At 37.3% G+C, this 12,604-nt stretch overlaps 1 protein-coding gene across 9 annotated transcripts in view; it reads right to left on the bottom strand.

Moving 5' to 3' along the window:
* Positions 1–8,195: 8,195 nt before the first annotated feature.
* Positions 8,196–12,604, bottom strand: part of LOC585447 (sorting nexin-33) — a 50,036-nt gene continuing 45,627 nt past the window's right edge. For all 9 annotated transcript variants that reach the window (XM_030992863.1, XM_030992862.1, XM_030992864.1 and 6 more), the window contains 3 exons: positions 11,601–11,767; positions 10,410–10,524; positions 8,196–8,706 (listed from right to left, as the gene is read on the bottom strand). In XM_030992863.1, coding sequence (XP_030848723.1) covers positions 8,561–8,706; positions 10,410–10,524; positions 11,601–11,767 — 428 coding nt within the window. In that variant the 3' untranslated portion in view covers positions 8,196–8,560. The remainder of the gene's footprint in view (positions 8,707–10,409; positions 10,525–11,600; positions 11,768–12,604) is intronic.

The following is a 12,604-nucleotide window of genomic DNA, read 5'->3' as shown; positions in this document are numbered from 1 at the left end:
TGCCCAAAAACCTGCAACATAATAAAACATTTCTTTATGAAATGAAGTCACATCATCGGAGCTGCGCATTCGCTTGAACTTAGGCCTACTGATATGTCTCCCTTTTTAAGGAGAAGGGTGGTGAGTTTCCATGTGCTGAAGCCATAATTCACTGACACCAGACTTGGTGGAAATACCATTGATGGGTCTACATGTCTACACACAACAAACCCGAAGGCATATTAACTACCCGCTCGTCTCTTGGAGAGTCTTCGGATGGTGTAAGGACTTTCCCATCAAAAGTGCGGAAAAGACAGAGCATTACGTAAAGCTTGTCGTCATAAAATTGAAGAATAACCACCGGTGAATAACAACACGTGTTATTGGGTAAACACCCCCAACGGTGTCAAAATCGCCATGAGAGCCTATTCATATGTACATTCATATTTGTGGTAGTTTTCAGTCTTATCAGCGCCTTTGATGAGGCAACTAGATATTGGCGCTTTATACATTCCTGGATTGGATTGGATATGTGTCTTTGACATCCCTATGGCTCTTAACAGATAAAGTACTACTCGCACACTTTTAGCAATATTAGACTAAGACTTATTGAATAAGAATATAAAGAAGTTAAGTACGTAACTTACGAATAAAGTAACTAACAACTATTACTAACTATAACTTTTAAAAAGTACCTATATAGATACATCTTTAACTATCTACTTGAATTTAAATAGTTGAAATATATACAGGGGAAATTTACTAATAAGGCATATTAAGTGATATATTTACAACACGAGGGTTTCATATTAAAGACACAAGTCAACTTCATTTTCTGCAATTGTATACGTTTATTACGACAACCGTGACGTAACAAAGGTACATGTACAATACATGTACGACGAACACAAATTCATTTACCACCATGTTTCTTTCTTGATTCTTACACATAGAGGGCGCTCTTTACATTTTGTGGGGAATACTGCCGAAGGATAAATTTGTAAAAAGTAAAATTACAAAGAAGGAAATGGAGATCCGGGAAGCGAATTTTTTTTCCGTACTCGAGAGGGCAAATACCCCATGTGCGCATGCGCGTGGACTTGTGATTTCTCTGCTACTTCCCATACGAAATGTACATGTATTCGCATCTACTGTGCACGATTCGCGTTCTACGAGTAAACGATGGCATAGTAGTCTTCAAACACAGACTCTGATTTGCCAGTTTGACAAAACAATTACGCATATATCGTGTGTAGCAATAGTACTAGTATTCAAGTCTGAGTAGTTGTATGATTCAGACATTTTAGTGCTTACAGAAATGCATCCCAAATTGAATAGCATGGTATAGTAGTCTGCAAGCACAGACGCTAATCGGACAGTTTGACAACATAGTGTCTTGAGTAGTGCTTTATATTCAAATATGTGTAGTTTTATGATTCAGACCCTACTGGTGCGTGTATTGGAAAGGCATCTCAACTTGCAGAGTGGCATAGTAGTCTGCAAGCACAGACGCTAATCTGACAGTTTGACAAAATAGTGTTATTCAAGTCTGAGTAGTTTTATGATTCAGACCCTACTGGTGCGTGTATTGGAAATGCACCTCAACTTATAGAGTGGCATAGTAGTATGCAAGCACAGACTCTCCTTTGACAGTTTGACAGAATAATATAGGCCTATTGTGTATTGAGTAGTGCTTTTATTCAAGTTTTCGTAGTTTTCTTGCTTTGTCTTTCCGTTCGTGCCCACAATCAAGATGATTGAATCATTTATTTCATCATGTGTGTTTGTTCTATCACGATTTTATTATTAATTTGACCATGGATTATACTGACAAAGGAGTTATTAGACCAAAGTTAGAAATATTATTACAGAATGACGGTTTTGAGAAGGCCAATAAATGACCTCATGGTGTGTGGGTTTGTTCAGAGCCAGAAGGGCATTCGTTGTGTTAAGAGTTAACATCCTTCTGGCTCTCAGCAGACCATGATTATAAATAAAAGTAATACAGAGAGTGCGAGCATACTGGAGGGAGGGCTAGAGAGAGAGAGAGAGAAAGAGAGAGAGATATGGAGAGAGAGAGAGAGAGAGAGAGAGAAAGAGTGTGAGAGAGCAGTGGCACAATACATAGGCCTACCATGGGGTCTGGAATCATTAAACTACACAAACTTGCATAAAATCACTACTCATCAATACACAATATATTATTATGTCCTTGCAGACTACTATACTACACTCTACACATTGAGATGCATTTCTAACGCACGCACCAGTAGGGTCTGAATCATACATCTACGCAGACTTGAATAAAGTACTTCTCAGCACACTACTAGTATGTTGTCAAACTGTCAGATTAGCGTCTGTGCTTGCAGACTACTATACCATTCTATACAAGTTGGCGACTTGAATAAAGTACTTCTCAGCACACTACTAGTATGTTGTCAAACTGTCAGATTAGCGTCTGTGCTTGCAGACTACTATACCATTCTATACAAGTTGCAATGTATTTCCATATGCACTACTGGGTCTGAATCATACAACTACACAGACTTGAATAAGCACATCGCGACACATACGCATATTGATTTGTCAAACTGGCAAATCAGAGTCTGTGTTTGAAGACTACTATGCCATCGTTTACTCGTAGAACGCGAATCGTGCACAGTACATGCGAATACATGTACATTTCGTATGGGAAGTAGCAGAGAAATCATAAGTCCACGCGCATGCGCACATGGGATTTTTGCTCTCTCGAGTACGGAAAAAAAATTCGCATCCGGGAAAGGCAACTGATAGAGAGAGATAAGGAAATCGCGCATATGTGAACAAAGATCACAGGGAAACTAAATAGTGATAGTGAGCAAGAAAAACACCCACAACATACACATTTTATATTGTGCTACTTAAAATCTAATTACAGTCTTAAAACACAGGCAGTTTCAAATTTTGCAAGCAGTGATAGGTGATGGTACCTCTTTTTCATATTCGGAATGAAACGCCCTCTATGTCAAGAATTGCACAACAGCTTTTCATAATGAAAGCATTCTTTATTGTCATGTATGCATTATTATACATAACACAATATTATTTAAAACAGTGATATCTCCGGCACAATTCAATTATCTTTTTCATTCCAAATCATGGTACATGTTTAAAATGATAGTGACATGCAAATATTATCCAGCAGAAGAAAAAAAATGAGTGAAAAAAAGGGGAGCACAATAAAGGGAGTCTTTCAAACATAATATGTAACAAGAATTTACCTCACAAAATTGGAGATCATGTTTATAATGAGAATAGACTAAATGTACAATATAATGAATTTCTCTTAAAAATGAATATATAAATAGCATATCATAATTTGACAATATAGGCTACAGCATCAATGGAAGAATATTTTATTTATATTTACTTGCTTCGTTAGTTTACAAGAACTGTTCATGCAGCTATAAACCATGGAGATTCAACTAGAGAAGGTAATGGGGACATGCCGATGCACACTCTATGGGCATGTTCCAACGGCCGATAGTGTGTTATTAATCACCATGAAAGGGCTGTGTCCAACCCTACAAACAACTCCATTTTGAAAAATTCTGGAATTCCCCTTCGATGCTGCTCGCATGGCATGCATTTTGGGGAAGTTTGGGAGAGAGAGAGAGAATATCATGATCTATACACAATCATATGTGAAAACTTATAGATCCATAAAAAAATAGAAAGAGATAGAGAGAAAGTTGATCATACTGCTTAGACATGACTACCTTTAATAGGTGAAACACCATGGTTGAAAAGCCACTGATTTGGGAATAACTTTCTTAGTATTTATGCATGCACTTATACATCCTACACACATACAACATAGCATCCATCTATAGCAGTAGTTAGTTACAGATAAAGTTTCTGAATTTTACATAAATGTACAAGCACATACACAACTGAACAAAACAATCAAAGAATAAAAACAAAAATCCAATAGGATACAATTATTATGATTTTAAAAAAAAATATTATGATACCAGAAATTCACTATTCTAGTTTGTTTTCTTAAAAACTGGTTTCTAAACACTATTTCATGATGATGTATGGTTTGAGATATTTGTAATTCATAATACTTTCCATTACCAACTCCTGTTAAGAGGTAATAACCTAAGTTAAATGACAATGCCTAATTTAATCAGATTAGTTGAAATTGAAAGGATCCTTAATTCCATGATACCTGTAATTTCAAGACTAGAAAGTTCTAGACCAAAAACTGAACATTCTAAAGAAAATAAATAAAAACTACATTCCCAACTTTCAAACTTACAGATCATTTGCATAGGATAAGGGTGAAAATATCTTCACACAAAGAACATAATTTATACGTGTATACAACATAAGGCAAGGAACACAATGACATTTTCATGCAAATGAGTGATGTCACAATGCAAAAGCATGATGTCACAATACAATGGAGTAACGTCCACTGTTCCTATGAGAGAGAGGTCACAATATTGAGGCGTGACATCACAATAAAACATAGTGATAGCATAATGCCAAATAGTGACATCACAATGCCAAATAGTGACATCACAATGCCAAAGAGTAACATTACAATGCACACACGATCGACAAACCATAGGCATGATACCATATCAAAATATATTATGAGGAATTCACATCCATGATATAAACAAGGAAATTGTAACAATTTTATGGAAAGGTTTTTAGCAAGACATTGATCTACAGTTGCCACACTCTATCCAGGTGAAGTAAATGGGTACCTGGTAGGAATTTATTCCTTGATTCGCAGCGCGCGTAACAGCTGCACTGCTACAGCCAGGGTAATTATGTTGCATTAATGTAGAGCGCTTAGAGACTTCTGACAAAGTAAGTGTTAGGCGCTATATAAGCAAGGATAATTATTATTATTAAACAGTACACATTGAAATCCCAAGTTGCCATCTTGTTTTTGAGAATACAGTTTGTTCCACTAGGCATAGAAAGCAACCAAAGAGTTAAAGTCAAGAGCAGAGGGAAGAAGGACAGTGTAATGGGTGATCAATGTGATCATGAGAGACAAATACAAGGGGATGGGCCAATAAAAATAATGTGTGTTGAAAACGTTTTAGAGAAAGAGATAAAGGAACAATCACAGATAGAGAGAGAGAGAGAGAGAGAGAGAGAGAGATACAGACAGAGACAAAAAGAAACAGAGAGAATTACAAACAGACAGAGACAGAGTGACAGAGAGATAGAGAGACAGACAGACAGGCAGAAATAGAGGAGAGGGGGAGATAGAGGAGGATATGGAGGACAGGGGGAGACAGAGTGTACCAATGAAGCCAGAATGGACAGATCAAGAGAAATCCCTCCAGTGGAACCAAAAAATAAATAAAAAAACAGGCACTACACAAATTGAGTTACATTTGTAAGTTGGATGATACATGTATAAAATCTACATTTGCTTCAGGATTAAAACCTTCAAAGATGATAGACGTACACTGTACATGTGGCATCCATCCTTTGCTTCCCTTAGCAGACCACAGCCTGTGAAAGAGTTCATAAGTCTTCTGCCTTATCATGAAGTTGCAGCATTAAAAACAATGCACTTCTGGAGAAGACTTTCTGGGCCGTGTCTTATAAAGAGTTGCAATCGATCCAAATCAATCACAAGTTCTCCAATCAATCACAAGTTTGCAGTCTCCTTTCTCTTCTGTACATAGTTACTATAAGGGAGTTTACAGATACAATCTGCGCATGGGCAGATAAAGGTCATTTGTACCAAAAAGGTAAAACCACAGAGATGAATACTGGATATGCGCTCATGAAAGTTATGCAACATTATTCATTTATGCACCAATGGTACATTCTATGATACGCAGGTGGAAGTATTCTTTTCAAGAGGGCAAACAAAAGGTATTCATGAAGCACATCTAGGACTTTGGCAGTTATTATTCTAATATGCTCAAAGTGGAACTTCTCCATGTGTAAAAGATCTGTGGATATTTGGGGTCATTTGTACCATGTGCTATCTGTAAACTCCCTTATTGGTATCAATAAGTTGCGATTAAAATCAACTCTTTGTAAGACAGGGCCCTGGGACCTATATCGACACCAATTTAGTGTTATAGGTATGAGGGTTACCTATCTCTTGTGTGTTAATATGGGTGCTTGGTATTAATATCAATACAAAGGTATGGCCTAAAGGTAAACACTATTAGAGGTGTATTTCATATCATGGGTGTTATTAAGTGTTTGGTGTAAGCTTAGCACATGTAAGCGGCATCACACAAAGTAACCAATGAATTAACACTAACACTAACACTACATGTAACACTAAACAGAAAAACACCCGCGAGAAATGAAACTAATGACTAGCGTACACACGGACTAATATTTTATGAACATTATATGGTTTATGATTTCATTGTAAAAATATAATATCTATATCATTTAAACGTATTAATCACTCATATAACTCTGATTCATGAAATTGCTGTTGTAGTAAATACATGCTTTCATCAACACTGGGTATATCTGCTCATTAATAAAAGTGGTTGAATGGTATCAAATCTTCCTTTAAGTAACACATTTGCCATGAGGTGAGTATGTATGAAAGAAAGGATACCTGTCTGTACAGATGCTTCAATACTCAAGTAATGCATGGATTATCAAACTTTAGCATGAAATGTTTTTTTTTAGAGATGAGGGAATTTATCTCAATGGCTATTAACGGAAAACAAACACTGCAATTTGGAAAATTGACCCAAGTCCCACTAGTGTAATTTTGTGTTTCCTTTCTATAATTGCAGTCATTGAGTAAACAAAGAAAATATTTTGTGTCTTTCAGTCAAAATTTAAAAACCCAACCTTGGTAATTAAATCTTCAATTCATTGGCATCTGAAATATCACGGTCAACAGTTATCAAAAACGGATCCACATTTGAAAGTTTATGTTATCAATTTCTCAATCGAAATGTACAAGTACAGTTGTGCTCATGACTTATTCAGAAATAGATTTCAAGTAGACTTAACAAATAGAAATCTTATCAAAATGTGAAAATATCTGAAGTAATTGTAAATAGAATACCTGGTATTGTGCAAATTCTTCCATCGCAATGTTATTTAATGATGCGCATGATTTTATTTCTCAACATTAAAGCATACTGAAAATCGGAATACTATTCCAAGATGTTGATTGGAATTGAAGGCATTGCGATGATTAAGTACGGTTTGTTTCCAAAAGTGGCAGTGTAGAATAAGGATCACCCAATCATGACTCCTTATTTTCATCAATTTGATACTCAAATTGGTATACACAATAAAAGGGGGGATAAGGATGACAGAGAGGGAAAGAGAGAGAGAGGGAGAGGGAGAGAAGTGGAGAAAGAGAGAGAGGTGGAGGGAGAGAAAGAGATAGAGAGAGAGAGAGAGAGAGAGAGAGAGAGAGGAAAGAGAGAAATGGAGAGAGCAGGAGAGAGAGGGGTAAAGATAGAGAGATAGAGAGATAGAGAGATAGAGAGAGAAAGAGGGGAGATAGAGAGGGAGAAAAAAGTGAAAGAGAGACAGAGAGAAAGAAAGACAGTGGAAAGATATAAATCTATGTTTGCCACTCTCCACCCAGGTGAGGTGAATGGGTACCCAGTAGGAAGAAATTTGTTGAATGCTTGAGCCCCTTTCATGGTAGCTCAGCTCAAGTCGGGGTAACAATATGATTGCAGGACCCTCAGGGAGAACAGTATTAATACTGATGAGGCTACCCTGGTTAAACAAGACATCTTATTATGAATTATTATGATTATGAATGAATTTGGAAGTGGTCATTTACATGTATGCTGATCACAAGATTCTCCACCTTTAGCACATGCCAATCTGCACTCATGGAGAAAAACAGGTTACATATAACTACCTACAGTATTAAAAGGGTTTATAGGAATTTTAGTACAGAAATCTTCAGTATTATGCTGATATTCCTTACGATGTTTGAAATGGTAGAAGAAAAGTCTTAGTGTCGATTGATGAGATGGATGATGTTAATCTACATCATGCGATCATGCACCACTGAGCAGGACTGCTTATAATACTCATATCCATTGTCTGTGTAAACTAGAGAGCATGGCACATCGGCGAATGTGTAAAACTTCAGACATGGTATATAAAGAGTTTCCCAAAGGAAAACATTACATCTCTAAAACAGTGTAATATTAAGTTGTAAATATCATTCATACTTAATTTTCTTTTTTCTATTAACAAGTTCCATACAATTAAGTCAAAGCGGTATGGCTTAACATTTTCATGCTACAGAAACTTGATCTCATAACTTGACCCCAGCCTGTGGAGTCTCTATTTCAAGTCATCAGTCGTTCCCTCCCTCCATCACTTGAAAATGCCAGGCAGTTTCCTCTCATGTGTCATCCGTTCGATGATTGAGCGATAGATGAAAAGCATGAAGAATTTACAGAGTAATGAAATGGCATGCGAGAGAGTGAGTTTCCGCCACGGACCAAAGCGTTTCGGGTCGGCAGCAACTTTATCGTTTATTTCTTGAGCGAGATATATTCTACTGAGGGTAAAGTCCGGGCGGGTGTGACCCGGGCGGCTTTTACCGATCGAGTTCGTCATATTTTTGAAGCGCCTCCTCCAGCTTGATGGTAAGGCTCTTGTAAAACTTGATTTGTTCCTTTAAGTAGACCTGCATGATCCACTTGAAGTCTTCTACTCGCTCCCTGTGGAAGTGATTTACCTCAGCTGAAAATAAAAGAGAGAGAGGTCATGAGAAGAGTGATTAAAGCCATCGTTTAACAATGTTAAATGTGAGATGGATGGCCCTACGTGTTATTAGTGTCTGTGATATAGGTGTATTATTGAAGCCCTAACAAAATTGCACTTCAAAATGATCAAGAAGTGCTCAAAAAAGTAAAAATCTTTGAGTGACCGGTTTTACCATACTTGTTTTCCCCAGTAGACTGTAGTGTTATGAAAACCGTTAGGAAAATTCAAAATTTGGTTTCAATTTCCAATCATAAATATCTTGATAATCAGACAGGCGATCAGCTTGTAAAAGTCATGGGGTTTCTGACTGACAAAGGTTTATAATTATTGTTGCAGCATGAGCTAAATCCAGGATTTTGTTTCGGAATCTGGGACAAAGTTACTGGATCCCTTTAACGCCTATCTGCACTAGTTTGGCCAGGAGGGATTAGACCTCCCTGCGTGGTCACTGACAGGTGGTTATCTCATCAAATCAGCTCTCAATTAACATAAGAAAAAGGGGACCATGGGGAACCAACAGGTATCGCTTAGGTATTGTTTGCTATATAGAGGGCGCAAGTAGCTACAAGTAGTGCAGTCCCTCTTTAAAAAGGGATAGTGGGATACAAGAAAAAAATCAGAATAGTTATGATTTCTGCACTGAAAAAAAAGAATCATGAACTGTCACTGTTACGCTTAGTCATGTGGGAGATATTTGAAACCCATTATAACAATGAAACAAAACACTTCAACACAAAAGTAACTTTGAAACATTCAAGTATGATAAGTAGTCATAAACCAGGTAGCACAGAAAAAGGTAACATACTGTATATCTTGTTCCCTCCAAATCTCTGTTAACCCTTAAGCAACTTGTCCGCCCGAACCCGCTCCTCCTTTTACTCACTGAACAGCCCGAAACCGCCCGTCCGTTTTCAACATGCTGTAGTATCCTTCTATGGGGTCTACCATGATAATGTGAATATGTGCGTAATCCTTACAATGTCTACACTAGGATTCTGCATAAGCATAGCAAAATAGCGCATGTTTCATATTGTTCAAAACAATATTAAAAGAAGAGCAATATTGCGACATCTTCCAGTGAGTAATAGCCCATTTTTACAAAATCTCTAGTTGCTATTAAATGGGTTAAACCTTTCCATCAATAAACAGGTTCAGATTTTGTTGTACTCTTGCTTCATCTTTTTGTAGCATTTTGTATATTGGCATATTTTTTTTTTAAAGGTAAAGACCAGTATTGGAAACGCCCCAATTTCAAAAAGTGAAATGGAAGCTCCTATTTCCAATCATGTGAAAGAATATGTTTTAATTAATACATGATGATAACAATTTTGCCAGGAAAGCGCCTACTAATTGATATATTTGGTAAATTAGGTTATCTATTGTTATGTGATTGATAAACGCATGTGTCGCGCACGTGTGCATAGTCCCATATACATCTTTCTGTGTACAGTGCTTGTAACTTTACGAAGACTGGGCCAAATTTCTTATCATTTTGATGATTCCAGAACCTTGCAGTACACACCAATACTTATATGCTAGATGATCAACGTTTTTCTGATCGATTCCACAACGTTTCTTTCACAATGCAATCGCATGACCATTTATAACTGGTCTTTATCTTTAAGGAGAGGGTAGTGGTATTGTTCTTATGTTCTTTTGACTGAAACCATCATTCTTACCCATCATGGCATATGAGATGACGTCTGCTCGTTTCTTGACCGCTTCTGCTTCTTCAAAGTCCATCTTCTGTTCTTCTCTCTGCTTCTGACATTCCTTGACCGTCTGTACCGTGTGCTATAGGGGCAAAGAAATATCACTTACATTAGTGGTGCCTTGCTCTATTTCTACTACCAAAACTATTACTACTCCCACAGCTATGTCTACTAGCATTACTATTACTACTACCACAACTATTACTACTACCACAACTATGTCTACTAGCATTACTATTACTACTACCACAACTATTACTACTACCACAACTATGTCTACTAGCATTACTATTATTACTACTACAACTATTACTACTACCACAACTATTACTACAAACACAACTATTACTACTACCACAACTATTTCTACTTCCACAACTATTACTACTACCATAATTATTTGTACTACCACAACTGTTACTACTACCACAAAATATTTTACTACAACTGTTACTACCACAACTATTGGTACTACCACAACTATTTCTACTAGCACAACTATTATTAGTACTACATCTATTAATACTACCACAACTATTACTACTACCATAATTATTTCTACTACCACAACTGTTACTACTACCACAACATATTTTACTACCACAACTGTTACTACCACAACTATTGGTACTACCACAACTATTTCTACTAGCACAACTATTATTAGTACTACAACTATTACTACTCCCACAACCATTTCTACTACAACTGTTACTACTACCACAACTATTACTACTGCCATAACTATTGCTACTGCCACAAATATTTCTACTTGCACAACTATTTTTACTACTACAACTATTACTACTCCCACAACTATTTCTACTACCACAACTATTACTACTACCACAATTATTTCTACTACCGCAACTGTTACTGCTACCACAACTATTTTACTACCACAACTGTTAATACCACAACTATTACTATTACTACAACTATTACTACTACCACAACTGTTACTAGTACCACAACTCTTCCTACTGCCACAACTATATCTAATTTAGTAGTATTTGAAGTATTATTGGGTATGGTAACATGGTAGATTTAGATAATTTATTGCCATTGAAGGACATATGAAGTTGTAGTAACAGTCGTGTTAGTAGAAATAGTTGTGGTAGTAGAAAGAGTTCTATACAGTTCTATAAGTTATCGTACCTTGTGAAAGTGTATCATATCAGGAAAGCATGACATCATTCCACCATACTCCTTTAAGAAATCTTCAAATGGATGGAGATCGTATTTGGGTTGCTGGTAGAACAGTTCTCCGATCTCCTCGTACGTCTTACCGGTGAAGTTCAGGGCCTCCGTCAGCTGCACAGATTCTAAAGATGAAAACCAGGGAGACATGTTATGACTTGGGAATGTGTTAAAGACACTCAGTAGTTAGCTCTCATGGGGAATTCAACACCGTTCGGGTGTTTACCCAATAACAGGTGTTGGCCATTACCAGGGTTAGCCTTGAGTTTTATGACAATTCGACCTTATGTAATGCTTTGATTTTCCCTCACCCGATCCGAAGCGGGATCCGAAGCTAGACTCTCCGGGAGATAAGGGGGTAATTCTTGACTGGCCAACAGGTTTGCTGTGTGCAGATTTGTACTCCCATTAATGGTTTTCCCACCAAGTCTGGTGTCAGCGAATTATGGCCTTCTGCACATGGAAACTGACACGTGACTCCCTTCAAATCTTATCCTGCCAAAATGAATACAGCCTAATGCCACAGGGCTATCTCCATTGTGCCAAGCCTCAAATCCCCCTGTGCCAAGTTAATTTTGAGATAATCGGATTTACGCGATGGTACTATCAATAGCACGTGCGAAACACTAGGCACAGTACAATGAGTATGAACAATAACTGCTATTACAAATGCGAGCAATCATGCATAAAGCACCAAAGCGATGGGTTGCTCGTTTGAATTAAGCACCCAACCAACAGCGCGCTCGCGTGTACAAACAACTATAACAGTAGCGTGCATGCATCCTTATGGCAGGATATGACTTAATAATTGGAGAAGATTTCTTTTCCTTCTTTTCTCATTTCCTTTCCTTTTTTAATAGATTAATCCTTGGGCAAGCTTCGACTTCGGCTTCGACTTCGACTTAATAGAGGGGATTTAGCATGACGAGACTACGTGTCTTTCCAGTGGCCTGACTCAGGAC

This window comes from Strongylocentrotus purpuratus, unplaced genomic scaffold, assembly GCF_000002235.5.
Source record: "Strongylocentrotus purpuratus isolate Spur 01 unplaced genomic scaffold, Spur_5.0 spur5_scaffold_20, whole genome shotgun sequence".
NCBI classification, from domain to species: Eukaryota; Metazoa; Echinodermata; class Echinoidea; order Camarodonta; family Strongylocentrotidae; genus Strongylocentrotus; species Strongylocentrotus purpuratus.
The sequence above is the reverse complement of the archived record's forward strand: the minus strand, read 5'-3'. Positions and strand labels throughout refer to the sequence as shown.